This window comes from Mytilus galloprovincialis, chromosome 5 (genome assembly GCF_965363235.1).
Source record: "Mytilus galloprovincialis chromosome 5, xbMytGall1.hap1.1, whole genome shotgun sequence".
Taxonomy (NCBI): domain Eukaryota; kingdom Metazoa; phylum Mollusca; class Bivalvia; order Mytilida; family Mytilidae; genus Mytilus; species Mytilus galloprovincialis.
Genome location: NC_134842.1, coordinates 33,932,226 through 33,958,752, shown reverse-complemented (window position 1 = coordinate 33,958,752; position 26,527 = coordinate 33,932,226). Strand labels below are relative to the sequence as shown.

Below are 26,527 nucleotides of genomic sequence, written 5' to 3'. Positions count from 1 at the left end.
TTTAAATCGTGGATTATGGTGACATCCTAGGCTAATAAATGGATTCAGAAATGTGTCCGATATAAGCAAAATAAAGCGACGGACGCAAAGTAATCAGATGGCAGCAGTTAGAGATCTACACTATTTTAGTCCCAACTTTAATGCAGCATTTCGCCCCATTGCAAATAACGACTTATACAAAGTATACAAACGGTTGTACTACAGTTAAGACGAAAGCACCATGTTCGCAAATGCAACGATGAACAGTCACACATTATAGACTTCAAGGAAAGAGTTTAATTTCCAGTGACGGGGAAAGAAAATTTCAAAGATCAAAGGTAAGAAAAATCACTAAATTATTCCGGTAAAATCTAATTAGATTTGGTGAATATAATTAGTGAAACTAATTAGTCAATTATATATGACTATGACTGATTTAAGAAGAGCTGATGCTATAAAACAAGACACTACAGTTATTGAATAGACTGGTGTCATCATATTAAGACAGGCGCAGACATAAGACATGTTTAAAGTGTTATTTAGAGTCGGTATAAGCAATACAATTACAAACATAAGCGCTGAAGAGCTTGTTAAACCGTCACCATGAATGCTCAAGACTTTACTTCGGAAAGCAAAAATGTAAAACGTTTTCTAACTTTAGTAAAGACACAGATTGGCCACCAACATCTTCAATAAAACTGCAATCACGTTTAAAATTTAAAAAAAAACCTACAAATTGCAAGAAAATCACTAGACATTTTTTTAGGGTAAAAATATTAATATATCGGAGGCCAAAATTTAAAGAGATGTGTTATCTTTAGTTGCACAGGCTTTCTAGTAATTTGTTTACTGTTCTCTGTTAAAATAAAGTATATTAAAAAAAGAAAATATAATTTGTAAAAATAAAAGCATAGGATTTTAAAAGTACTTATCCCCTGTTTAAATACAATAAATAACATGAAGAGTTTCACAATTAAAGACGGAATTACTTATATTAATTCTCAATTACAGTGTTCATCCACAGCGATTTATAGTGAGAGGTTAAGCTAGTATAAAACCAGGTTCAATCCACCATTATTAAGACAAGGAAATGCCTGTATCAAGTAAAGATTTTAACAGTAGTTTTCCATTCGTATGATGTGTTTGAGTTTTTTAATTTGCCATTTGATAAAGGATTTCCCTTTTTGAATTTTCCATGGAGTTCGGTCTTTTTGTTATTCTATTGTTTAAGTTCCCCTGTTTTCAGTTATTGTGATTTATTGAATTTCGAAATGTCTTCGGGATAGACAGGATATTTTAACAAATCTACTATTATTTGATGTTTGTCTTTCCAGTAACTGAATAATCAATGACTTGTGTAAGGTCAATGACCTCTCTCATAAGTAACCCGTACTGATTATCTTTCCGGAGAATCTTCAATAATTTTGGCAAACAGGAGAAACTGAGTGACTTCCGAATTAATAATGACTAAAATATTTTACTGATACAATTTCTTCTGTTGAAACTCTTCTTAGCAAAATGAATAATAAAAAAACCCTATGTAAACAACACTAAGATAAGAATTTCAGAAAATTGCCAAGCATTTGAATTTAAATAAAACATGATAAGAGTCAAATTGACACACACCGATGTATAGTATGCCGGACTTATTTTCCTTTTTGGGACAAGTATGTTTGTTCGGCGCCAGAAATTTATATATCCCAACTCGGTCTATAGTCACTGTGACGTTTCGAACAGTTTCGAACATAATCTAGGCATTACTGGTAAATTATTAAGGCAAGAAGAGAAAGTACAAATTACTTAAAACCCTTGATAAATTATTTAATAAGTACACAGGTTTGGTTTGGACGTTTGGTACTACCTATAGAAAAATTATTGTAACGGCATAGCACATACTTTAATTATACGGTGATATTGTTTACCGAGTACATAAACTTAGATACAATCTTGGTAAATTTATTGAACATTTCAATAAACTTATTTTAAAAAGTCACAAAATTCAACACTGTAATTATATCTTTGAATATTATTTTCATCGGTATGAGTGTTAATTTTGTTATTAATAAATTAAAACCTACCTAAATTTTAATGTTATACACACATGTAAAAATATGGAGATGTGGTATGTTTGCGCCAATGAGACAACTACCCATCAAAGTTCAAATAGAGTGAGGGAAGTAATAATGGGGAACTGTACGGCCTTCAACAATAAGAAAAAAAAACATACAGTATAGTTGGCTGTAAACGTCCTGACAAGAAAAAAATGAAATAATTCAATTGCGAAAACTAAGAGCCAGGGCCCGTATGCATAAAACTACTTAAGTTTAGAAATCCATCGTAGTACCTGATTTACAACCAAAATTTGTTTAGGATTTGCAAATATCACAGACAAGAAGCAAGGACAACCACTGACATACAGGTTCGTGATATTGGACAGGTATATAAAGGGTCTGGGACGTTTGTGCTTTTTAACCTGTTACACGAAAGGACATTTGCGCTCCAAACACTATGGGCATATGCCTTTTAATCTTTTAAGTTGTTTGGACGGTTGCTCTTTTTATATGACAGTTTACCCGTAATCGTAACTAAAATTAATTTGGCTCGTTTAATTTTCTTAAAATATTGACAAAGTATTTATACTTTGACCATTTGACAAAAATATTTTAAAAAAATGAACCACACATTTTGTCTGAAAAAAAAATTCATTTGGATATATAGTAGTTTGGCGAACACTTTTTTTCATAATCGAGATCTTAATATTTCATAAACAATATCTAACGTGTTGAAAACGTTCAGCTGATTTTATAGAGTTATATCCATGTAGTGTTTTGTACCACATTAAATTAAGTAAAGCTGTTCACATATTCTTTGGCAGGTCCACTGTACAAACCACAAAATCGGGAAAAAATATTCGGTAAACGATAGAGATTTGTTTTCTTGGATAGAATTTAAAAATCTTTGCCTTAAATTCTTAAAGCAGCTTGATACAATTCGTGTATTTAAAAAAAAGGAAAACTATCAGACTATATCATCATAGTTAAACTTTATCAACTTGTGATGACCGAAAGTTAAGTGTTTAACTCAACTGCTGTTCATGTTGACTTTAAAGAAAGAAACATTGTTGTTATAAGACATTTACTTCCATCCGCCCTCTTGTAGTGTTGTCGTTTTTAGGTTTGACACAAGCATGATGGCGAAAGGTTTTAAGTACATAAATTGACACAGCATTATATAATGAGCAAAATCCATACTTATAATGAAATTAATGTTGAACAAAACAAATGACCTTATGTTGATCTTGCCAGAATGTATGAATGTTTATGGTATCTTTACATAGAATGTTGACTGCTCTCAGTTATTTTAGCTTGGATAAAAATTGGTGTTGAGGTCATATATTGATACAAATTGTCAAATTGCATAATAAAATATCAAAATCTCGAGGTAAATATAAGAAAGGAGCAAATTAAAAGCGACGTACCCAGCAAGAAAATATGTATTCGAACATCCAATACTTAAAATGAAGCTTTGGGCAAATAAAAATAAATAAAAATAAATAAAAATAAATAAAAATAAGACTATATTAAAAAAAAAAAACCCTTTTATTTTTGATATTAGAAAAAAAGATCTAAAATGATATTATGAAATAAAAAATTAGTATCCAATAAATCATAACAAATAAGGTTACACCATATAAAATCTGACCTTATAATTTCGAGGTGTTCGCTTGCTAAAATCAAATAAAATCCTTGACATGTAATGTTTATTCATATTGTGTTACGATTCCGCAGTAAATAATGACAGATTTGTCTCCCGTTAAGTCAGTTTAACACATTTATACTCTCGGTACATATATTTTATTTCACAATGTGCACATCTACCTGCATATACAGTAGTATAATGCGGTAATAACATTGTCTTCCCTCAAACATGACAAGAGTTGACATTTACATATCAAGACACTATTGTCACGCATAGTCAGACTATCTATTATTACTTACTAGGAGTATCTGTCATTCACCAAAAAAAATATATTGATCATTTTCTATATGTATTGGGATTTTACTAAATAATCAGGTAAAGAAATTATTTAACTTTTTGTCATTTTATGGTGAAGGTTTTATATTAATATGCATTAACAGGGTAAAAATTTGAAATAAAGAAAATATAAACATTTTGAATGTTATTTTATTTTTAGATGTTTACATGCATTTCTTATACGATGCACTAAATATATGCATGAGAACTCGGAAATCGCCACTCTATCTGATTTAACTTCTTTTTACGTTCCTTTCCACGCGTTCTAGTAACCACCGAAGCCCTTGCAAATAATCTACAAAGATTAATGCTAAATAAGAGTCTTTTTAATTTGTTCTTTGCATTACGCGGTGAAAACCTATCCACAGTTGAAAATTAGTTCGAGATAATTCGATTTTTTTTCTTCGGTAAACAAAGACGACATCTTATGTTACGCAATAAAACAAAAAAATATAAAAGGGCGTCATTTGGTACGGCAGGTCGCTATCAAACAAATTAATTTCAAATGCTAATACTTGTCAACTTTATATACTGTTTTTACTTTTGTTTTAATACACGATTAAGACGTCAATGACATATAGATGCAATTATGAACATCATGATATTCAAATTTTATGTTTATATTAATATTCTAATTTAGCTTAACCTTGCCAAATATGTTTCATATCATTCGCTTGCGTCAGTAACGAATCGAAAATATATAATTTAAATTTGTCTTTGGTGAAATTGATACTCTTTATGACTTCATAAGAATATATGATGTTCGGTGCAAGCTAAGACTCCGTGCCGAAGACCGTACTTTGACCTATAATGGTTTACTTTTACAAATTGTGACTTGGATAGAGAGTTGTTTTTTTTGGCATTTATACCACATCTTCTTGTATCCATATAGCATGATGCCGATAACAGTTATAATTTTTTTTATATAAAATTGTTCGTGTAATTGCATTTTATGAAGGTCTAGTTAGTGGTTCAACATTTTCTTATTTTTTACTTTGTTTTTGCCATTTCCTTATCTAATTCTGTAAATTAACATGTAAAATATTTTACTATTAAATTTATCTGTATTTGCACTATTTTTCAATTATGTACATCGTTTATTTCGTATAATTTCGTTCTGTTTCATTTTTAATTCCTTAACACCATCGAACTATGTATATATTTTGCTTTTTTTATTACCTAAAATTATTGCATTGTACATGTACATAATAAGTAACTGTAATGATTGCATTTTGTTTTATTTATAATTCTGAAAAGATAGTCTTTGCTCAATTTGTTTTAAATTTTTCAGTATGTTGAAAACCCTTCTTTTAACATTCAAATGTCTGTATTACGCAATAAATAACGAAAAGGATTAAAAATGTAAGGTAATGTTTTAAGATTAATTAATGTTAAATGTACATGTCTTATACGAGATTATTCATTTGCATAAGTATTGAAATTCGTAGACACTCATTCAGAAAAACCACACCGAACAACATGCTGTTTGTTTTCTTCAATTTGACTGATAACGTCCACCACAGGAAAATAATAACCTTTTTTAATACATTTTTTTGTATATACATAAACATGACATCATTAAGCGGTTACTGTAATTTCTTTTGGTATAATTTTTAGCTCAACTTGTCCATGTTTTTTTCTTCTTTAAGACACACTTTTGTGGTTCATTCACAAGGACGATTAATATACGCCATAGATAGAATATATATAATCTAAAGTACCACAACCAATTTGTTCAGTATTTGATATTAGCCATTCACTCTTTCCTCCGTTTATTCGAATCGAATTTTTCCGTAACATATTACATTGTTCAATCTGTACGCTAGCTCTTGCTAGCTAACAAATGTTTCAAAACACCTTTTCTTAAGAATTCTTTCTGATAAATTATATTTCTAAATCGCACATGTCAATTATTGAATCAATTATTGAGATTGAAACTTTAACTAAATAATAATTTATTGGTTTTTGTCAAATTTTGACAAACTTTTATTGAAAATCATATGCCATTGCTTTAATTAAATGACCAGTGATTCCAGTTTTATTTGACGTAAAATTATATGGACGCTGAGTCTCTACAGAGAAGGGACAATTTGGAAAACTACGCTTGTCATTTTAAGCAACCTCATGTTTTAATTTACTTAACCTCTTTACAGAATAGAAATTGATATATTAAATTTCTAAATTTAAAATGGATGGATGTGACAACGAAAAATATAAATCTGTCAAAATTTGATATTTGGGTCAAAGTTAATTGATCTTTTCAGATCTATTTTAACGTATATAAAGAGATGAGCGCCTAATTCTAGTCGTAAATAATAATGACTGTATGTCGTTTTGACAGTCTTTAAACTGTCGTAACAAATTATAAAATGTATGTCTCAACCGATCTGTTATCTGACGAAAGGGATAGTTAGTAAACCTCTAATTATATAACTTGTGCTTCGATTTGGCACTATGGGGATCAATTTGTATTAGACACTCGAACTCACTATATAATATACTTGACAGTGTTTTGATTACCATAATAACGTACATAGCATTACAAAAAACAGCCTTTAAACTGTCGTAATAAAGGCAACAGTAGTATACCGCTGTTCAAAACTCATAAATCTATGGACAAAAAAACAAAATCGGGGTAACAAACTAAAACTGAGGGGAACAACGACACAACATTAAAATGTAACACACACAGCAACGGACTATACAAAATCCGATGAGAATAACCAATATAACATCAAAACCAAATACATGAATTTGGGATAGAAAAGTACCGTGACACGTCTTATAGTACACTCAAATATAGGAGAAAACAAACGACACAACGGAAACACAACGTAAAAATGTTACACACACAGAAACGAACTATGATATAACAAATTATAAAATATATGTCTCAAGATCTGTTATCTGACGAAAGGGGTAGTTAACAGACCTCTAACTTGTGCTTCTATTTTGCACTATGGGAATCAATTTGTATTAGACACTCGAACTCCCTATATAATATACTTGACAGTGTTTTGATGACCATAATAACGTACATAGCATTACAAAAAAAAATAATAAAAAAATTATAAAGATAAAAAAAAGGGGGGACTTTTGTGGAATTTAACGAGCATAACTATCCCCAATAGAAATGCTAGCAAATATTATTGTTATTCATACGACTAATTACACATCCATCTATTCGACCATAGAACACGGAAGAGATTTGATTATACTAATTTTATATCATACTTGCAGTATATTTTGTGAAAGGTAAATGGATAAGCAATCAATGATTTATTGTTTGATGTTTTTTTCTCGTCATTATTTTTACGATCAGAAATATTCTGTATATAATTATGTGGCACTTGTAGATGTAACAATATGAACATAAATATGTTGTATTGTACTCGACGCCTTTACATGTCATTTTTATATTTTGACATTTGTAGTATAACATGTTATAGTCAACATTAGGTAAACTTTACAAACAATACACCTTCTTGGCGAATAAATGTTTCATTTCATACCACACAAAGATGTTAAAAGTATTTTTTGTATTTTTAGCATGTTATTATCAACATGAGGTAAATTTTACAAACACTAAATCTTCTTGGCGAATAAAGGTTTCATACCACACAAAATGTTAAAAATATTTTTTGTTTGATTGAGTGATTGCATACCTTTAAACAAAAACTTTAGTATGTAGAAATCCAGATATCGTAACAAGACCTGCTACCACCATCCACGTCATGTGGTCTTTGGTAGAAACTTGTCTTATTACCAATACGTCTATTTTTTTTATACTTATACATATAAATAAACTAATATATGTCATGTAAATACTAATCTTCAAGAATACGATAATTTTACAGAAATATTGTACACACCATTTTGCAAACAATAAAGTACAAATGTAAGTTATGTTAGAATTATAAATTATTCGTAATTTGATATATGCCTAAATATAAAAAGCTTTTGTCTTGAATCAAATATTGCGTCCATGTAATTAATTCTTATTAATGCTATTGAAGTCCTTCGGACCAATAAATAGACGAGGAAAGGGACAGCCTTGTTGTATTATTATCCGTATATTTTCCATCTACTGTATGTAAGTTATACGGATGGTGATACCACAGGGTTATCCATTTCTCCGACTATTATACTCATGTAACTAATGTGATCAAATGTATAATATTGAATAGCCATATCATCAATAGGGATAAAACTAAAACTATAGAAACGTCAAAAGAAAAAAACCCACTTATTTATTGATGATATATTTTTTTTACTCCATGTTTACACTATTTTTTCAGTCTTCTGATAACAGTAGTGGTGTCTTATATTGTTTTAAAATCTTTGTTGTTACTTGCTTATGACGTTATTTATATAATATAAGTTTCTGAGAATATCAACCACGTCTATTCAAAGTGGGATCGTTTGTTTTATCAATGTAATTTCTATCTCAAATTTGCATCTCCTGATCCGAAGACACAGTTATCGTCGGCCTTTGATAAACGCTTACATTTTTTCATTCGCTCTAAAAAATTACTTTTTTATATTCTATACTTGAAAAATGAAGTAGAGGAATGAAATAACATGCTATAAAACTTTGGGTGATGAATGGTAAGGTAACTTTAAGAGTGCGATTTTTGTATAATTTGAATTTATTTGTAATTTATTTGCACGTCGAAACAACCATGTTCTCAGGCCAACTGGTACCCATTTATGTTTGTTTTTGTGAGTGAAAGTAATAAAACATTTGCTAAGGTTTAGTGTAATTACCGTTGACTTACACCTCGTACCTTGAACAACAGGCTGAAAAACGAAAAATGTACCATTCATCAATTATGTAATATCTAATTTGCATATTTTATTAATTTCTTTTGTGTATAATTATGTAAGTTGTTCTTATTTATGCATTTACCGTACTTTAAGAAGTCATTTTGAATTATATAATAAAAAAATACATTCATTCTTGTGAACTTTATAAATTACAATATAAATTCACATTCACAAATCGGATTCAGAAACAACATTCTTGTGTTCTTGAAAGAATTTAACAAGGAAAAATGGCTAAGGATGGGTTCCCATATACAGTCTACACAATAATATCCTGCTATCTTACTAAGTATTTGATGAAATATGATTAAAAAAACCAAACACGTATCGATTGAATTAAACGTTAATTTACAATGTATTTAAGTCATTTGTACCAGAATGTACCATTTTCTCGTAAATCAGATGTTAAAACTGTTAGTTATTTATAGTCCGAAGATCAATGTAAATCGAAAGGCAAAAACTTTCATTCAAAGATTTATTTGATAGGATAAAACGAAACACCTGTGTGATTGTCTTGATTCATCACCCTAAAACAAAACCGCACCTCTGGCAACGACCTTAATGCATATGAGTACGCTATTAATAGGTCAATACACATCACTGAGACACTTTAGTGTACTGGAAACGGTATTTCTCAAACCGGTAGTTTACAGTAAGCCTACATAAACATGATTTTTTTTTTTCAATTTGTCAGCAAAAGTGGATAAAAAAGAAATATTTTTGTATAGTGACGTCCTAAACACAAAATCTTTTGTTTTCCTGTTGTATCGGCAGTATTAATAGGGTAAATTCTCCAATATGAAGGCCTCTACAAGAAGAAGTTATGAATTTCATATAAGATACCACTTTACAATTATATATACAGGATGACGTATATTTATATCTGACACAACTATTTAACGAAATTGTCGTTAAAGAATTAAACGTGTAAATTGTTTAATTTCAGAAGTATGCAGGGACTATTTTTATCTGTTTGTATTGTCATATCATCGTACTTACACACATGCATATCACAAAGAATGAGTAAGTATTTATATCATTTAAAAAAATTCCCCTTCAGAAATATTTTTCAATAATGTAAAAATAGATTTATGATATATTTCTCATGCTCATACGATTAGCACGATATGACGAAGAACGAGATATTCGTGAATGATAAATAAGAATTTCTTTAAATAAAAATTAGCACAGATAATAACATTAACAGTACCAATTTTGTAAGTAGAAAAAAACCAGTATTTATAAATCTTTCGTAGTTATGCTTGCGTTTTTGTCCATTGATGTATTTGGTGTCTATTGATGCTTGTGGATGGTACCTGTTGAGTTTATTCACATAAAATATAGTTTGTTGGTTTTGTAGTTCCCCATTTGTATATGAAGAATTTCAAAGCTAATGAAGAAAACTGATTTTTTTTTTATCATGCATAACTAATTTTAATGATTCATTTTTGTCAAATTTATTTATTGACCACTTTTTGGAATGTGCAAGATATTCTTGATTTTTTAATTTCCATTTTATTTTGATATGAAAAAAAACTCAATTAATTCGAAAGCAAATTGTTAGGGAGATTTTATGATTTTTATCCCCAAAATTAAAAATAGTTTGAATGTACAAAACAGACAAAAACATGCTATTAAAGTAAAAACAAACAGTAATCCCGAATTACTTATAACAAAAAAAAAAAAGACAGAAAAACCAAACTATACAGCGTGATTACCCCCCCCCCCCCAAAAAAAAAAAAAAAAAAAAAAAACACCAAACAACCCCCACTTACAACCCCCACCAACCCTGCATGAACATTTAAAAGTAATGGAAAATAAGAAAAAAAAAAACTAGCAGGTATTAATAAACATGCAAGCTATCACTACATTTATATTCCTTTGTAAAAATCAGCTGAACGTTTAAATCACATTCTATTGTTTAGGAAATATTTAAAAGTTTCTCATTGATCAACATTAATGTTTGTCAAACTGTTATATATCAAATGAAATTTTTCCGATAAAGTTTGTGGGGAGCGTTTTATGAGATTATTTTGATATTTTTGTCAAAATTTAATGAAAACTTAACGAGCGAAATTAATTTTAGCCAATGTGTTTGGTACCCTTTTAAACGAAAAAACTATAAAGTAGTTAATCAATTGTAAATATAGCAATACCACAGGGTTGTCCCTTTTCTCGTCTATTATACTTCATGTATAGTATGGAATAGGCAAATATATAATCAGTAGCAACACAACCAAAACAAAAGACGGTATTTAAACTAGAACTATTGATAATATTTGAAATAAACCTAATTTGTGCCAATAAAATGAACATTTGTAATTTATATTTTTGTCAAAGGGACAAAGTAAAATATTTCGTACAAATTTGAGGAAAATTAAACGAGGTAAATTGATTTTACTTAAAGCATTTGGTACCACTTTAGTCTGCTTAGTTTGCATGTCGTATACATTTTTTTTTGTCCAGTAAGAATATCATAATCTATCTTAACAAGTTGTATAGCAATTTTAAAATACTATTGATTCATTATTATTCGCTGGATAACAATTTTCGTGGGTTTCGTGGGTACGGATAAACCACGAATTCAAATGTTCAACGAATAACATATTTTCAATAGGCTTTGTATACAGAAATTTGCAAAACCACGAAATCAAATATCCACGAATATGCAAGTTTTCAGCAATCCCCGAAAATTGATACCCACGAAAAAAAATGAATCCACAGTACTTTGTGTTGAACTATTCGGCGATACAGACGATTTTTATACTGACAAATTAACAGTACATTTAAGCCAAGCCAATGCTACTTTCATTTTAGAAGTAACACGTCTTCTTATGGCTGAAAGTGTTTTGTCTACCAGCTCATAGACATTTTTTACGTGACTGTGATGTCATGAACGTTTTTTCATGCTTTACTCCTTGAAAAGGGAATTTAGAATTAAACTACAAGGAATCGCTGTAATAATGTTTCTGTATATTCAAAATACCAACGAGTTATTCAGTGTACATCACATTTTTGATGGTTTTTCTTCATAGACAAAAGATGTATTTCGATTCTTAAATAGCCCAAATTCTGGAATTGGTGTCACATATCATATATAACAATCTATCACATATTTGAAATATGGGGTCCATCAATTTTAGTTTATAGTGCATTTTCTGAATTTAATGACTGTCATTTTTAGACGGGCATATAATATCTTAAAAAATCCATCCATCAACTATATATATTATAGTAAAATAGTACATTTTCTGAACTGATAACATATTCAACCATATTTAAAACACATAGTCTAAGTCCAAAGAAATTCATGAAATAGCAACAGTTACGCATATTATCGTTATTAATATTTTTTGGGTAAAAGTACATTTATCGGAAGCAAAGCTATGTAATGGTATAACAGAATCATATCAATTCATGCTAGCTTACTAAGGATGCCATTCGATGATGTAACATTTTACCTATACACGTAAAAATTAAGACATCGAATGAAAATTATGTTCAACAGAAATGTATTACCCTGATTAACATTTTGAAAAATGAATGGTGCAGCTATACAGAAACTTACGACATAGCAGAGACTTTTAATGCTCACGCAAACAGAAAAAAGATTTTTTTTTTATATTTGTTAGCCATTACAAAAGAACTCTAAATATTAAAAAAAAAAACAAAAAAAACCAAAAAAACCCAGACATACGTAATTGTTGTATTGTAAAGAATTAGCTCAATTTGCTAATAAAGTGCAAATTTAAAAAAAATATTTGTATAGTACTTTAAATGATTTACTTTTGATAAATGCTTATGTGAGCGTGTATATACTACTGAGCTTTTAAGCGTAACTATGCTCTCTGTTTCTTACTTTCTAACCACTTTTGTCTTTATGGTACTCCAGTCTGCTTGAGATTTCTTAGACGCTTTATACTTCTTTCTGCTTTAGACGTCTGATGTACATGTTTATCGACAAAGGCTCATGGCTAAAACTCTTATAATATTTAACGTTTCTAGAATAACCGCACGTAATGCTTATTTGGCAATTGTTTGTAAAGACTGTAAATTCAGAAATGATTGCACGCTAAAATTGAGAATGGCAATGTTCAGTGATAATGAACGACGCCATACTAAACTCCAAATTATACACAAGAAACTAAAATTAACACCAGACTAACAAAGGCAGCGCGCACATTTATGCTTAAAGAACACAAAGTGGTTTTAATCAATCAAATTTTAGAAAATGCAGCATACAAAAATGCATTCGCACTTTGAAAAATATTATGTCTCTTATTTACGCGTTTTAATCAAATTACAGTATTCGCAATAAAAAAAAACTCGAACGAAAGACATTCTGAATTTTCAGTAGACAAATGATGGCAACAGCTTTGCTTGAATTATAGCTTCTTAACACAAATAAATGAAAAATCGAAGGCTCTTCCTGTACAAAAAATGTGTACTTTTTACAGGAAGTTGTGTATTACGTCCTGTAGAAGGGGATACAACAAAATACAAAGTTTATTTAACCTCATCACGTGCTTCCGGTGAATTTAGATGCGCTGATGGAACACATTTTAATCAGGAAAAATGTTTATGTGATTGGCCACCAAGAAATAATAATTCAGGTGATATATTATATTAACTATTAGAATAAGCGCGAAAAATTGAAAAACATCTTGACGTTAATTTTATGTTTATCACCATCGTGATCGGATTTATACATAGAAGAATAAAGCAGCTGATATCATTTTATATCATAGAAATGGGAGCGAAATTAAAACAAAATCATCGTCCGAAAATGTTTAGTTTTACCACCATCCGATGTGATCGGATAAATAGGTTCAAATAAGATTGTCTCTTCTAAACTTACTTCAATCTTTCTATACTTCCTACTCAAATGCTTGTTTTCCTTCTCTTTAATATTGATCTCTCCTGCTTTGTGCTTCTTTCACAACTTAAACGGAACATCTAAAAATATGAAACATATGATTGAAAAGGGAACGTCAATATTGCTTAACACAACATAATGGTTAAAGTATTAGGAATCTTGCTTTGAAAATGTCTCACTGCAATAAAGGCAAAATATGTTTAATATCAACTCAAAATTACGGTTTTTTAGAAATTTATATGTGAACTGTCTTATTTATCTTTGAGCTACAGCTACTTTTCCAACAAGACCTAGACCAACTACTGAACCTATCAATAGACCAGGAAATGGAAATACAAGACCGTTGGACCCAATTAGGCTTCCTGGAGAGCAGAGACCTGGATTTAGACCATTCGAATCTACAACTAGAGGGCGTAAGTAACTGTTCACTGTTTAATTCAAATACAGGTAACAGTAGCATCACGTCTTAAGGATGTACTTAGGTGAGGTTTTGGAATTTGTGTCAAATGTTCGGACTCCTTGGTGTTTTTTTCATACAACACACGGTAAAATATTTTGCCCCATAACACCCATTTATTTTTTCATATAAGACTAAATAGTTCATGAAGCGTCATTTACCAAAGTTTTAGAAGATTCTTGATTTTCTTTTTTTTTTTGTTTTGAGACCCAAATAATACCAATGCAAATATAAGGTAAAAGTCCGAGTCAGCCTTTTCCCGCCATATTTTAAATCTCAAATATCTCGAAAAAGAGGTCCATGACCTATCAATATTTTTAGCTTATTTTTATCCTTAACGAATGAGTTACCAGCTTATACTATCAATTTTAAATTCTTGATTTTATAATTTTTACCTTACCTCACCTAAGTACATCCTTAAATTACTGTAATTGAGAGAAACTTTACCAGTGGTAGAATGCTCTTTGTAGAGGTTTAATTCATTTCCGTAACTTTGATTGATAATAATAAAGAAAAATAATTGCAACTAACTTCATGTGCCTTTGGTATTTTCTGCCACTCATTTAGACTTCTCTAAAACCTGTCTAGCAAACAAACCAACTAATTGTATTTATCAATTTTGACTCCCATTAGGAAAAAGTGTACACAAGATTAAGATGATTTTGTTGATTATAATGTAAAGGGGAGAAAAACGGTAATCAAAACCTAAAAAGGGAGATAACAACCCCAGTGTTTTCCCAAAAACAATAAGTGAAAAGAAAATACACTGATTAATTATGTCTGATTGCGGTTTTGTTGACATTTACCTCACACATTTTCTTTCATAGGAAAAAATTAAACATGGAGGTAAACAAATAAAAGTACACAAACTAAAAATGTTTTTAAAAATACTTACAAAGCTATATAAAAGCGAAAATTTGTAACCCACAGCTTATTTTACGATAACTGTTACATGGAAAATGTGAAAAGCAAGCTAACACATGACATAACTAGAGACTTTTAAAAACATGTGTCTTTTCTGTGTGCATTTCCAAATCTGAACACTGAAATAAGAAAATGACTAAGATATCCTTTTAACTGATCTTTTATTGTAGATAATTTTTTATATGTCATGTTTCTCTTTATTATAGCATTTGCCAAAATACAAATTTTGTCGATGTCTTATTACTGGTCATTTTTGCAGTTTATAGTCATTCTTTTTCTAGTGTAGGATTTGCAAAATAAACAAAAAAATAAGGATCGCCATCATAAAAGGAAAACAACTTTTATAAGAAGTAGACTGACAGTATCGTCCATAAAATATATTTGCTGATCTTGTCCTACTGCTCATTTTCACAGCATGTAATTTTACTTTATTTTCCATAGTTTTGGCTAAAAATGAAAAATAACAGACTCTAAAGAATCGAAGTCGCTCAACTTGATTGATGTGCATCTGCAGCGGTGTTTATTTTTATGTTTAGTTTACTCTATTTACTATTTAATGCCGATCACTTACTCTTCCATAAAAGGGGGACGAAAGATACCAGAGAGACAGTCAAATTCATAAATCGAAAATAAACTGACAACGCCATGGCTAAAAATGAAAAGGACAAACAGACAAACAATAGTACACATGACACAAAATAGAAAACTAAATAATAAACAACACGAACCCCACCAAAATCAAAACCGTTTCGCCAAACTAAATATCAAATTTTTAAAACAAAAATGTATTAAGCTTATTTTGTCTTGAGAATAAACTGAAGTTGCCTTTCAGCTTGTTTAACGTCACCAGACGCCGACAGAAATTATTTCTCCCAATATATCCATGGATATGGTACAATAAGACGACGTTGTCCAATTGGTACCCTTTACAATGACAGAGAATGCGGCTGTATTGATTTAGCACCTGTAACAAGTATTTGTAAGTATGGATGAGTTGTAATACATATAAATGAACTATATGATCAACCCAGAGAAAACGACTTAATGTTATTGATAATTTGACTCGGTGAATTCGGATGACGGATGATACATACAAAGCAGGAATGAGACGAGATACTTACCGTTTCAGCGCACCCGGTAGCGCTTCTTATGACGTTTATCTAATTTATTTAATTTTGTTTGTAAGCTTAGGTGTATCGATCTACGAGATTTTAACTTCAGTTAAATACTGTTGGCTTAATGTATCCAGAGCATTTCCTTGTATTGATGCCGCCATTTGGCTCTATGACAGGTGATATCACTGAAGAGAACTCACTTGCTGTTTGATATCATTATTATTATATCGAAATTGAATCAGTAATGTTCTGTTTTAATTTTTGCCAAAATAATGATGATATTCCGATGTATGTTTAAAAGCAAGTTGCATATATCTGATATTGTTCTGTTGTAATATAATATACAGATATGAATAAAAGGAGATGAGACGTTTATTGAATGAGGCATCATCAACCTCAAAAAATAGAACCAACAAGACATATAGAAGTCACAGCGTAGACCTTGGCATATTGTATAGACATATCTTTTTGTAAACACGTTTTGTTGACCTCTAAAAGTGTCAGTTTATGTTGACATCGAGTTGTAGTTTAATTGACGTATTCCCACATCTCATTTAATAATTTTATATTTTGTTTGGTTTGAAATTCTTAAATCAGTTCTTCAATTTCAGATTGCAGACCAGAAATATATTTAGACTATGATAGTAAACCACTTATAGATAATGGCGGCACACACATTGCCATTGGTAATAATGGTCACGTGGATTCTGTTGCTAACGCTGGTAGATTTAACGGTATCGGACAGTTAACAATATGGATGTATAAAAATATTGACTTCGGACAAAAATTGACAATAAGTTTGCGTTTCTACGATTTCCCAGGAGGCCCGGATGAACAAGTATTAGTTTCTAATTGTGCGGATAATGAATTAGGTGCGGTTGAAATTGCATTAGCGCCAAGAAATAAAGAAGTTATTTTTAGAGCAGATACAGTTGCTAGTGGACCTGCTGAAATCCGATTACCATATAAGGTAAGCAAGCAACAAGAAATTAAGGTTTACATATATTGGCAACTATTTTTAACATTCAGTGAAAGTTGCTATTTATGGGACTCTATGTAATAACAGAGGCAAATGTCAGGTTTTTTTTTTATGAAAATAATCTGAAGAAGTGATCACACTAGACTTATGTAAAATAGCCTTAAAAGATGAAGGTTGCTTTTACTCAAATTTTAAATTAGAACGTTTATATATATTTATATTTATCATTATGCAAACTATTATAATAAAAAACGTAACCGAAATTTAAATATTTTGAATAAAGACCTTGAACATACAAGCAGACAGCCTTATCACCCTATCAATGCCAAACAGTGCGAAATTGCGAGCACACCTGTTGTTAGCAATGTGTCCTCAGAAAATTTCCCGAAAGTAGTTTTCGTCGGATTGACATGTATAGTGTTTTGCTATTTAATTGGGGACTTTCCGTTTTAAATTTTTCTCAGAGCTCAGTATATTTGTGATTTTACTTTTTATATTTTGTGAGTGTTTGTTCTCATGTTCTTGACATTTCCCACAACACGTACTCAAACCCTAATTTCAGTAAAGCCTTTTGTTTTAAGTCATTACCCTCCTAAATTTACAAGTCGTCACATTTAAAACTTTAACCTCCTGACAATTACTTACATTTTCCTGTCAAATGTTTGCACTTGTGAAGACTTTTTTGTTAGGAAAAATGTAGTATTTTCCGAACAAATAGATGAATAGGTTGTTTGATGTTTTTGTTGTTGTTTATGCGAAGTCTATAGCTGTATTGTTTATATAGGGGTTTAAATTGAAATTTCTAGAATAGTAACATATGTTTTGCTGTTTTTTACGTAAATAACTTCTTGTTTATATGATAAGCCCGCATTTCTTTGTAAGTCATAAACAATGTACGATAACTATTGCTTTAGTCATGTTGGTATCAATCATTTGTGGTTTTTTATAAGTAACGTTCAGAGGAATCATTCATGGTCCGGTTTTAGTAGTTTTAATGACTGTCACCACCAAAACCGCTTTAACGTATTTAAGTCAACACTAAATAGGAGCAATCATGAATTCTTCCCACGGTATTATAATCGTATCACTTCTATTTCTATTCGAATGATGTTATTTTAAATTTGTGATTTTACTGACTACCTCGGTAGCCAAAACTTAATTTCTGTCGCTTTTTAAGTTAACACTAGAACACACCCGTGATATCGCGGGTCCGTGACTGAATTAAAGTATATAACTATGCGTAAGCCTTATTTAAGTATTGGTATTGTAATCTGATAAAGTCATGCCGATTATAAGATACATAGTTTTCTCTGCTTTCAAAATCTTTCTGTTTGAACCCGTCGACCTGGAACTTATTAATTATTGGTAATATTAATTATTTGGAAAACAAAAGGTCCTGGAATGGAGTAATTTTTAATCAACAGCATTGTAAATAAAGTTGAATTTTTTTATTCTCTGTTTTACGTCATGCCCGCTAACAAATTGAAATCAGTACCTATACGCCTTATTTTAAGTCCAGATTTTTAGTATTCGTATTGTTATCTTAGAAAGTCTTACTGATTAAAATACTACAATAGGGAACAAATTGACAATGATTTAATTTAGTAGTGTCAACCCTGTGATTATGACCAGCAAAATCCTAACTACACCGTTTGGTGGTGCGCTTGTCAGATGCGGAACGTACAGATAAGGTAATAGGTAACAGGTGAATATACTATTGGTATCGGTATCGGATTCGACCCGGAACTTGTTTATTATTGGCAATATTATTTATGTGGAAAACAAAAGGGTGTGGAGTGGTGTAATTTTTAATCTACACCATTGTCCTATATTAGTTATATACAAAGTTGAATTCTTTGATTTGTCTTTTTTACCCGATGACGGCTGACAAATTGGACCTCGTTATTTTAGTATTATAGATTGTTTAACATTCTCAAAATAAGTCTGGACTGTTAATTTGTTTTGTTATCTTATAGATAATAAACCGTATGTGTTAAACTTGAAGTAAATTTTATTTTTAAATTACTTTATTGCTATTTCAGTCTCATGGCCCATAAAACGTTTAAAAAAGTATAACAATAATTCTAAACTCGTGTGTAAATTCACAAAGGGGAAGTCTATAACAACTTACAAAATCAAACATTATTTATCAATTTAACAAGTGAAAACAACTACATTTCCCTTTAAATGAAATAACTGTTTTAGTGATAAATGTCGTTCACTTGAAGCATTGTTCTTGGTTACCCTTCACCAGAAACACTCAAACCAATACAATGAAAGCCAAATATATATATATAATTTAATTTTGGATGTAACACGTCTTCTGATTGGCTGACGTTATTTTGTTATGAGCCCATAGACATAATTTAGTCATGTGACCGTGACGTCATCAACGTTTTTTTCATGGTTTTCTACGGTTTAAAATGGAATTTAGAATTAAATTATAAGAAATGAGTGTAATATTTTTTCTGTCTATTCGAAATAACATAAAAAATGTTATTCAGTGTGCACCAAATTTTTAATGTTATTTCTTCATAGACAGAAAAAATATTACAGTCATTCCTTAAATATATAAATACTTCAAAACTTATTGAACTTGTAATGGCAAAAAAGAAAGAAGATATATAGGTAGAAAAAAACTACACCATGGTCAAAGGAAAAAGACAGACAAACAGACAACACTACACAGACGATTAAATTTGAGCTTCACTAACCTCACAAAAACTCGGTATTTAACTCATCTGAACCCAAAGTGAAATGAATTCCGGTTTAACTGGCGACACTTGTTTGTAATTCATGGCAAGTACACGTCTAAGTGAAATTTGCCCTCAACATATTATTCTTCGATACATACATTATTTAGCATTACAATACATATAGATCAGATATCCATGAATCAAATGATATAGTTTACACAAAAATGTTTGAAGCTAAATACAATTAAGAATTGTTTTTTTTTTTTTTTTTATGTCAACAGGATAAAGCATGGAAAAATGTAACATACGTATATGATGGAACAGCATTAAGGGCAAAGGTTGATGATGAAGAGCAGGCTGTTTCAATGAAAGGTAACATCAAAGTTTTATATTGTGTATAGAAATTATTAAGATTCTGTAGCAGATTATAGAACTTAGTTTCAGTTTCATATATGATGAAATAAGTCAAATCACATCAAAGTTTGAAGATACCACTGTGTCACTGAGTGACGTTACTGTGTACTTTGTGTATTATGTCAACTTATTTTTATCCCTTAAATATCACGACACACTGTTTTATTTTGCATTCAATATATCTAAATAGGGTCGTATCATTATGTCATTACGCTAAATTTCTGTATAATTTGTGTTATCTTTAAGGAAATCCATCATCAACTGCTTAATTTTCTATGGGTTCAACTCTGTAGATGGATTTACATCCTATACAGTAGACATTCTATACAATAAATAATCGCACACATGATTTTTCTTGAGGTGGCCGTAGTCCTACTGGTGACCAGTAGCTTATATATCCTTGTTATTACACTCAATGAAAACAAAGAGAGCAAAGACTGAGGTTGCTGATTAAAGAATTCGGTGAAGATTTGAAATACTCTACCGAATCGATTCCCAGTCTACAGTTGAATATATTTATTGCGTACGGTGATACTTTGCATGACATTTCTGTTTAACGAGAATAGTATTTCAAAAGAACACAATTCTTGTAAGTGATTGTCAATGCTGTTGTAAATTTTCGGCCACGTCATATGACGTTGCTAATCTGATAGTTAGCCATCACTTGACCTCTTTCTGTGTTTTAGGATGTTAACCTTGAGATTATAATCAACAAAACACCAAAGGGTGTGAGATTGAATATGTGCAAGTATACATGCAGACCAATACGTTTTCAATAATAAGTAATAAGCTGGTGTTTTTAAATCTTTATATCATAATAATAGATTAACTGTTTCCAAATTTTGCATATTTCGGAATTATTTGAGGTTCTACCCAATGAATAGATTACCTTAGCTGAATGTTTCAAAACCTTTTGGAATTGTATGTCTTGTATGCTCTTCAACTTTCATTGACCTTTTTCAAATTGAGCGTCACATATGAATTAATCGAAGACAAAACGGGCGTTCAGCGTGCATGATTTAATGCCTTGTATCGATAATGAGTAAAAGATGATAACACATATTTTAAATTATAATCCTGGTACCTTTGATAACTATTTACACCACTGGGTCGATGCCACTGCTGGTGGACGTTTCGTCCCCGAGGGTATCACCAACCCAGTAGTCAACATTTCGGTGTTGACATGAATATCAATAATGTGGTCATTTTTATAAATTTCCTGTTTACAAAACTTTAAATTTTTCGAAAAACTAAGGATTTTCTTATCCCAGGCATAGATTACCTTAGCCGTATTTGGCACAACTTTTGGGAATTTTGGATCCTCAATGCTCTTCAACTTTGTACTTGTTTGGCTTTATAAATACTTTGATATGAGCGTCACTGGTGAGTCTTATGTAGACGAAATGCGCGTCTGGCGTACTAAATTATAATCCTGGTACCTTTGATAACTAATTAAAGATTAAAAAACCATTCATGAACATTGCTTTAAAATATGAAGCAAACTTTATGTCGATAGAAGGTAGCGGTATTTACTATTTTATATGCTAATGTACTTTAATTATAACAACTTTACCTCCATTCTCCAGTATAAAGGTTATACAGCAACCAAGAATCAGTCAACCAATCTAATAAAACAGTGGTATAACACTTGAACTAAAATTATCAAAATGGACCCTCGTTGCCATAGGCTTAAAGTTTTTGGAATATTTCGAAGTTAAAGACATTTTTATGTTATTTACTTTTTAGCCACGAGGTACTGTGTTTAGATAGAAATGTTTTTTTTCAATAAAACAATAGTAGGAATTAAACAAAGATGAAAAAAAAAATAAAACAAATATATTATCAAATGAAAATTAAATCTATCACATACAAGATTGTGTAACATTGAAAATCAATCTAACTAAGAAAATACTAATCGAGATCATTCATGATGTAACGGAAAACAAGAGGAAACATAAATACAATTTCCCATGGTATACTAACTTGTCCTACCTATAAACCATCTCTAATGAAGCATAAAGTGACAACTCATGTAACCTGTCGCTATAATCATCCATCTTTATTCGACATTATAAGGTTTAAAGCTACATAATGGAATGTAATTAGATAGTCTAATACTTTTTTGTTTTTTTACTAACATATCATGTATTACATTATAACATTAGTCAGGAATATCGTAAGATGTTATCGGACTCTTCGCATTTTGGCCTTCTTACTATTTTGGTCTTATGTAGACCAAACACGCGTCTAACTTATAAGCCTCGTACATTTGATAACTATTAACAAAACAAAAACCCTCAAAATACTCAGAAATAATAACTAGGATTATGATATAGTAACAAAACGCCTTCTCTTTTAAAGGGACCAATCACAAGATAAATGTTAAATAATTACACATCCAGTGATTGTCATTAATAAGTATTTCCAAGTATCTGTGTTTCTGGAACACTTGATTTATCTTAGTAAAAAGTTAAAATAACTAAAATACCCAACTCCGAGGAAAACTCAGAACGAAAAGTTTCTAGTCAAATCGCAAAATCAAAAGCTCAAAGACATCAGACGAACGGATAACAACTGTCATATTCCAGTCTTGGTATAGGCATTTATGAAAGTAGAAAATAGTTGAATATACAAGGATCTTTTAGCTTAAAAACCCTGGTTTCATCCACTATTTTTTACTTAAAGAAAAATATGCAACAGTCATACAATTGAGCTATCCTCATAATTGTCAGAAGACAGTTGCATTAAATTCCATTACATTTACAAAAAATGTGCGAAAAAAAACCAAACAAATAGTCATAAAAAGTACACATGTTAAAAATAGGGGTACAACAGTCAATATTTAGTAACTTATTCGATTCATGTTTCAAGTTTTTCTAGGATCTCTGAGTTAAGTAAAGGCACCAACAAAATAAAAAAGGATTTATGGCAGTACTTAATGAGCAAGGTTCGCTCGTTAAAAAACATTTAAAAGACTGACATATTCATTTTTATTTGATCTCTTGATCTTAAACTTAATAATGATTATCTATTCGTTGTCATGATCTATCAAATTGACTTTTAAACATGTATTTTTAAACAGACATCATTTTCGAATGGACTTTTCAAATTTCAAATACACTTACAAAAGAGCAAAAACTATTTTTGGTGCTTTTGACACTTATGATTGCATGATACGCCCGTCATGTTTTCTAAGAACAAAATTCGATAACTTCTCGATGTCATATCAGAAATTTATAAAAATCAAAAGGCAGGTTAACTTAATAGATATAAATCAGTCATCTAAGTTTGATGAAAACTTCTCATAACACTTTGAGAATATTGGCCGAAAACTTGAAAATAACACAATCGAATTGGAACTTACAGCAATAGATAAGGTCACGTCATTGGTTGAATTTCCATTGTTTATGACATTTTTAACCAATACGACGTTTTGATGTACACTTAACGTAAAGTTAATGTTAGGAAAACTTTTCAAAGCTTTTTTGAGTTAATGTCCGAAACTAGAAAATCTTGTCTCTTGTAATGAATAAAGCCATTATTTGGAAATGTAAAATCTAAAATTTGTAAAAATTGAAAGATATGTCAATATATATAAATTATTCATTTAAGTTTCTTGCAAATTGGTGAAAGCCTTTTTTTTCAGTGATTCTCAGAAAACTGGAAAATCCCTGTTATTGTAATGAATAAAAGCCAAGACTCGAAAAAATAAAATCTAAAATTTATAAAAAACGAAAGGGAGCTCACGTCAATAGATATAAACAATTCACCAAAGTTGTATGCAAATAGGTTGAAGAGTTTTTGAGTTAAAGTCCGGCATGTAGCTGGCGGACAGCCGAACAACGGTTCACTATAATGCGTCCCGTAAACGGGCGTATAACAAATTGTACATTCGTTGAAATTCTAAAGTTCATGATTCACCTATACGTTCGAAATCCTCTTTTTAACGATTTATAATAAATTTTGAATAGAAATGATTTCAGACTGTTTTTTTTTTCCCTTCAATTTGACTGTTTTCCTACTTAATGATAACAAGAAACCAATAAATAGTCAAAGTCAGCTCAGATAAAATTTGTCTGAGGGAGTTAAAAGCGAAGTGTCTTGATAATTTGTATCTATGAACGAAGAAATTGGCAAACGATTGCTATAAATCGAAGATTTGATTAATTCGCCTTTTTCAGAATTTAATGCATCCTGGGTAATATTTTCAAAAGTGTACATCAAAACGTCGTATTGGTTAAAAATGTCATAACAATGGAAATTCAACCAATGACGTGACCTTATTTTCATTTTTGTGGACGAACAATGCAATTACCCATAATTCTTTAGACTCTGAAAAGGCGAGTTAGCCGATAATATAGTTGAAGACTGACAATACAAGAACTAACATTATTCTTCGACCGAGTGCTAGTAAATTGAAAACAATCCATTAATTAATTTTGAAACGCGTAATCCTTTGAAAGAAAGGATTGCATATTTATTTTCAACACACTTGTTTGTTTCCAACTAAAGCTAAATATACTATCATAGGGATCTGATGTTCAGTAGTTGCCATTTGTTGATGTGGTTCATATGTGTTTCTCGTTTTCGTTTTTATATAGATTAGGCCATTGGGTTTCTACTTTGAACGGTTTTACACTTGAATTTTTTTTTGGAGTACTTTATAGCTTGATGTTTGGTGTGAACCAAAGCTCTATGTTGAAAGCATACTTTGACCTATAATGGTTTACTTTTATAAATTGTGAATTGGATGGAGAGTTGTCTCATTGGCACTCGTACATCATATATAAAACAAATAATCTCCGTTTTGTTCTCTTTAAAAGTTTTAATTTTAAAATATAAAAAAAAAAATGCCTCCCTTATTGATTTTTTTCCTGTGTTTTTTAATTAATGTCATTCACCTCCAAAACTTGAAAATTTAATCAACAACTTTCACAATATTTCATAAAATATGAATATCAGTTTGACCTCAAAAATGAAGCTTTATTATTGAGGTATTAAAATGAACATACAAAAACAGAAAGGACATATTACAATTATCTATTTTCTCTCTTATTGCTACATTATTTAAAAATAAAAATAATGTACTGATACATAGTAAATCCATTAAAATACTTCTGGATTATTTTTGTTTGTATGTGAATTAGTATATCTATTGAAAGAATACTTGTAAACTTATCGTATGGTGTGAGTGCAAGACATAATTCAAAAGGGCATTTGTGCGTGATCCAATCTTTTATATATATATATATATAGGTATTTGGTCTGTTTATATTGCAAGTGAAAGGTATCTCTTTCGACGTGTGATAATAATGGCAATCACTTCTGTTTTGCCAGTAAAAAACACATCAGCTTTTTTTGTATCTCTTTTTGTCTCATTGACAATTATTTTCTCATTATTCATAATGATATTCCTATCCAGGTAAATTCTGAGATATATTGAATAATATGATGATTTTGATTTTGATACTGACTTTATACATAAGAACATCAAGCGAGCCCGCTAAGCCGATCTGATACTTGAGCTGATAAAGTCAGTAAAAAAAAAGTGCCATTATCCTTGTTATCGACATTTTTAAAACGCAGAACATTGGGATCTTTATTCGGTTGTATGAATGAAGTCGCGTGCATTTTATTAACATATTGAAGCGGATTAACATGTACACATGCCCTTGCTGCTCTGATAAATTACGTCATTGTCTTACATGTTGGATTTTCAAGACTGGTCAATGCTATTAAAATTTTAGGCAGTAACTTCAAAGGGGATGTACAAATTGCCGTTTAATACAAATATTGTGCTGATTCTACGAATATGTGTTCAACACAATAAAACGAAAATATATTATTCATCTCTTTATATAACAACTGTTACATAATCTGAATGTGTGTTTGAGTGTAATTGATTCTGTTTTTGTGTATATATCATGCTAAAAACTCCATAATAATCACTGGTGTCTATAGCTTATTTCAATATCTCCTTGTTTTACAGGACATTTAGATACACGATCAGGGGGATTTGAGATAGGGATGTGTAATAGACGTGGATATGTTGGATATATTGATGATGTAAGTGTGTACTCATACCATTTTAGAATCTTAAAGTTTATATTATTTCTAATATCTTGTAAACTCTTTTATTTGACGGACTACATCTTTGGAATTAGCTACGCCGTACTGCAATGTTTAGAAGTGATCTTTGGTCTTTCAGAGCAGTTACAATACTTTGCA

The 26,527-nt window shown here is 30.4% G+C and overlaps 1 protein-coding gene across 4 annotated transcripts in view; it reads left to right on the top strand.

Moving 5' to 3' along the window:
* Positions 1-3,858: 3,858 nt before the first annotated feature.
* LOC143075668 (shell matrix protein-like) overlaps positions 3,859-26,527 on the top strand; it is a 25,172-nt gene continuing 2,503 nt past the window's right edge. Inside the window, exons 1-8 of one of the 4 annotated variants that reach the window (XM_076251185.1) lie at positions 3,859-4,053; positions 9,785-9,861; positions 13,296-13,451; positions 13,981-14,127; positions 15,928-16,074; positions 16,822-17,180; positions 20,167-20,257; positions 26,289-26,365. In XM_076251185.1, coding sequence (XP_076107300.1) covers positions 9,789-9,861; positions 13,296-13,451; positions 13,981-14,127; positions 15,928-16,074; positions 16,822-17,180; positions 20,167-20,257; positions 26,289-26,365 — 1,050 coding nt within the window. In that variant the 5' untranslated portion in view covers positions 3,859-4,053; positions 9,785-9,788. The remainder of the gene's footprint in view (positions 4,054-9,784; positions 9,862-13,295; positions 13,452-13,980; positions 14,128-15,927; positions 16,075-16,821; positions 17,181-20,166; positions 20,258-26,288; positions 26,366-26,527) is intronic. The other 3 variants (XM_076251186.1, XM_076251189.1, XM_076251187.1) reach the window with 3 other exon arrangements.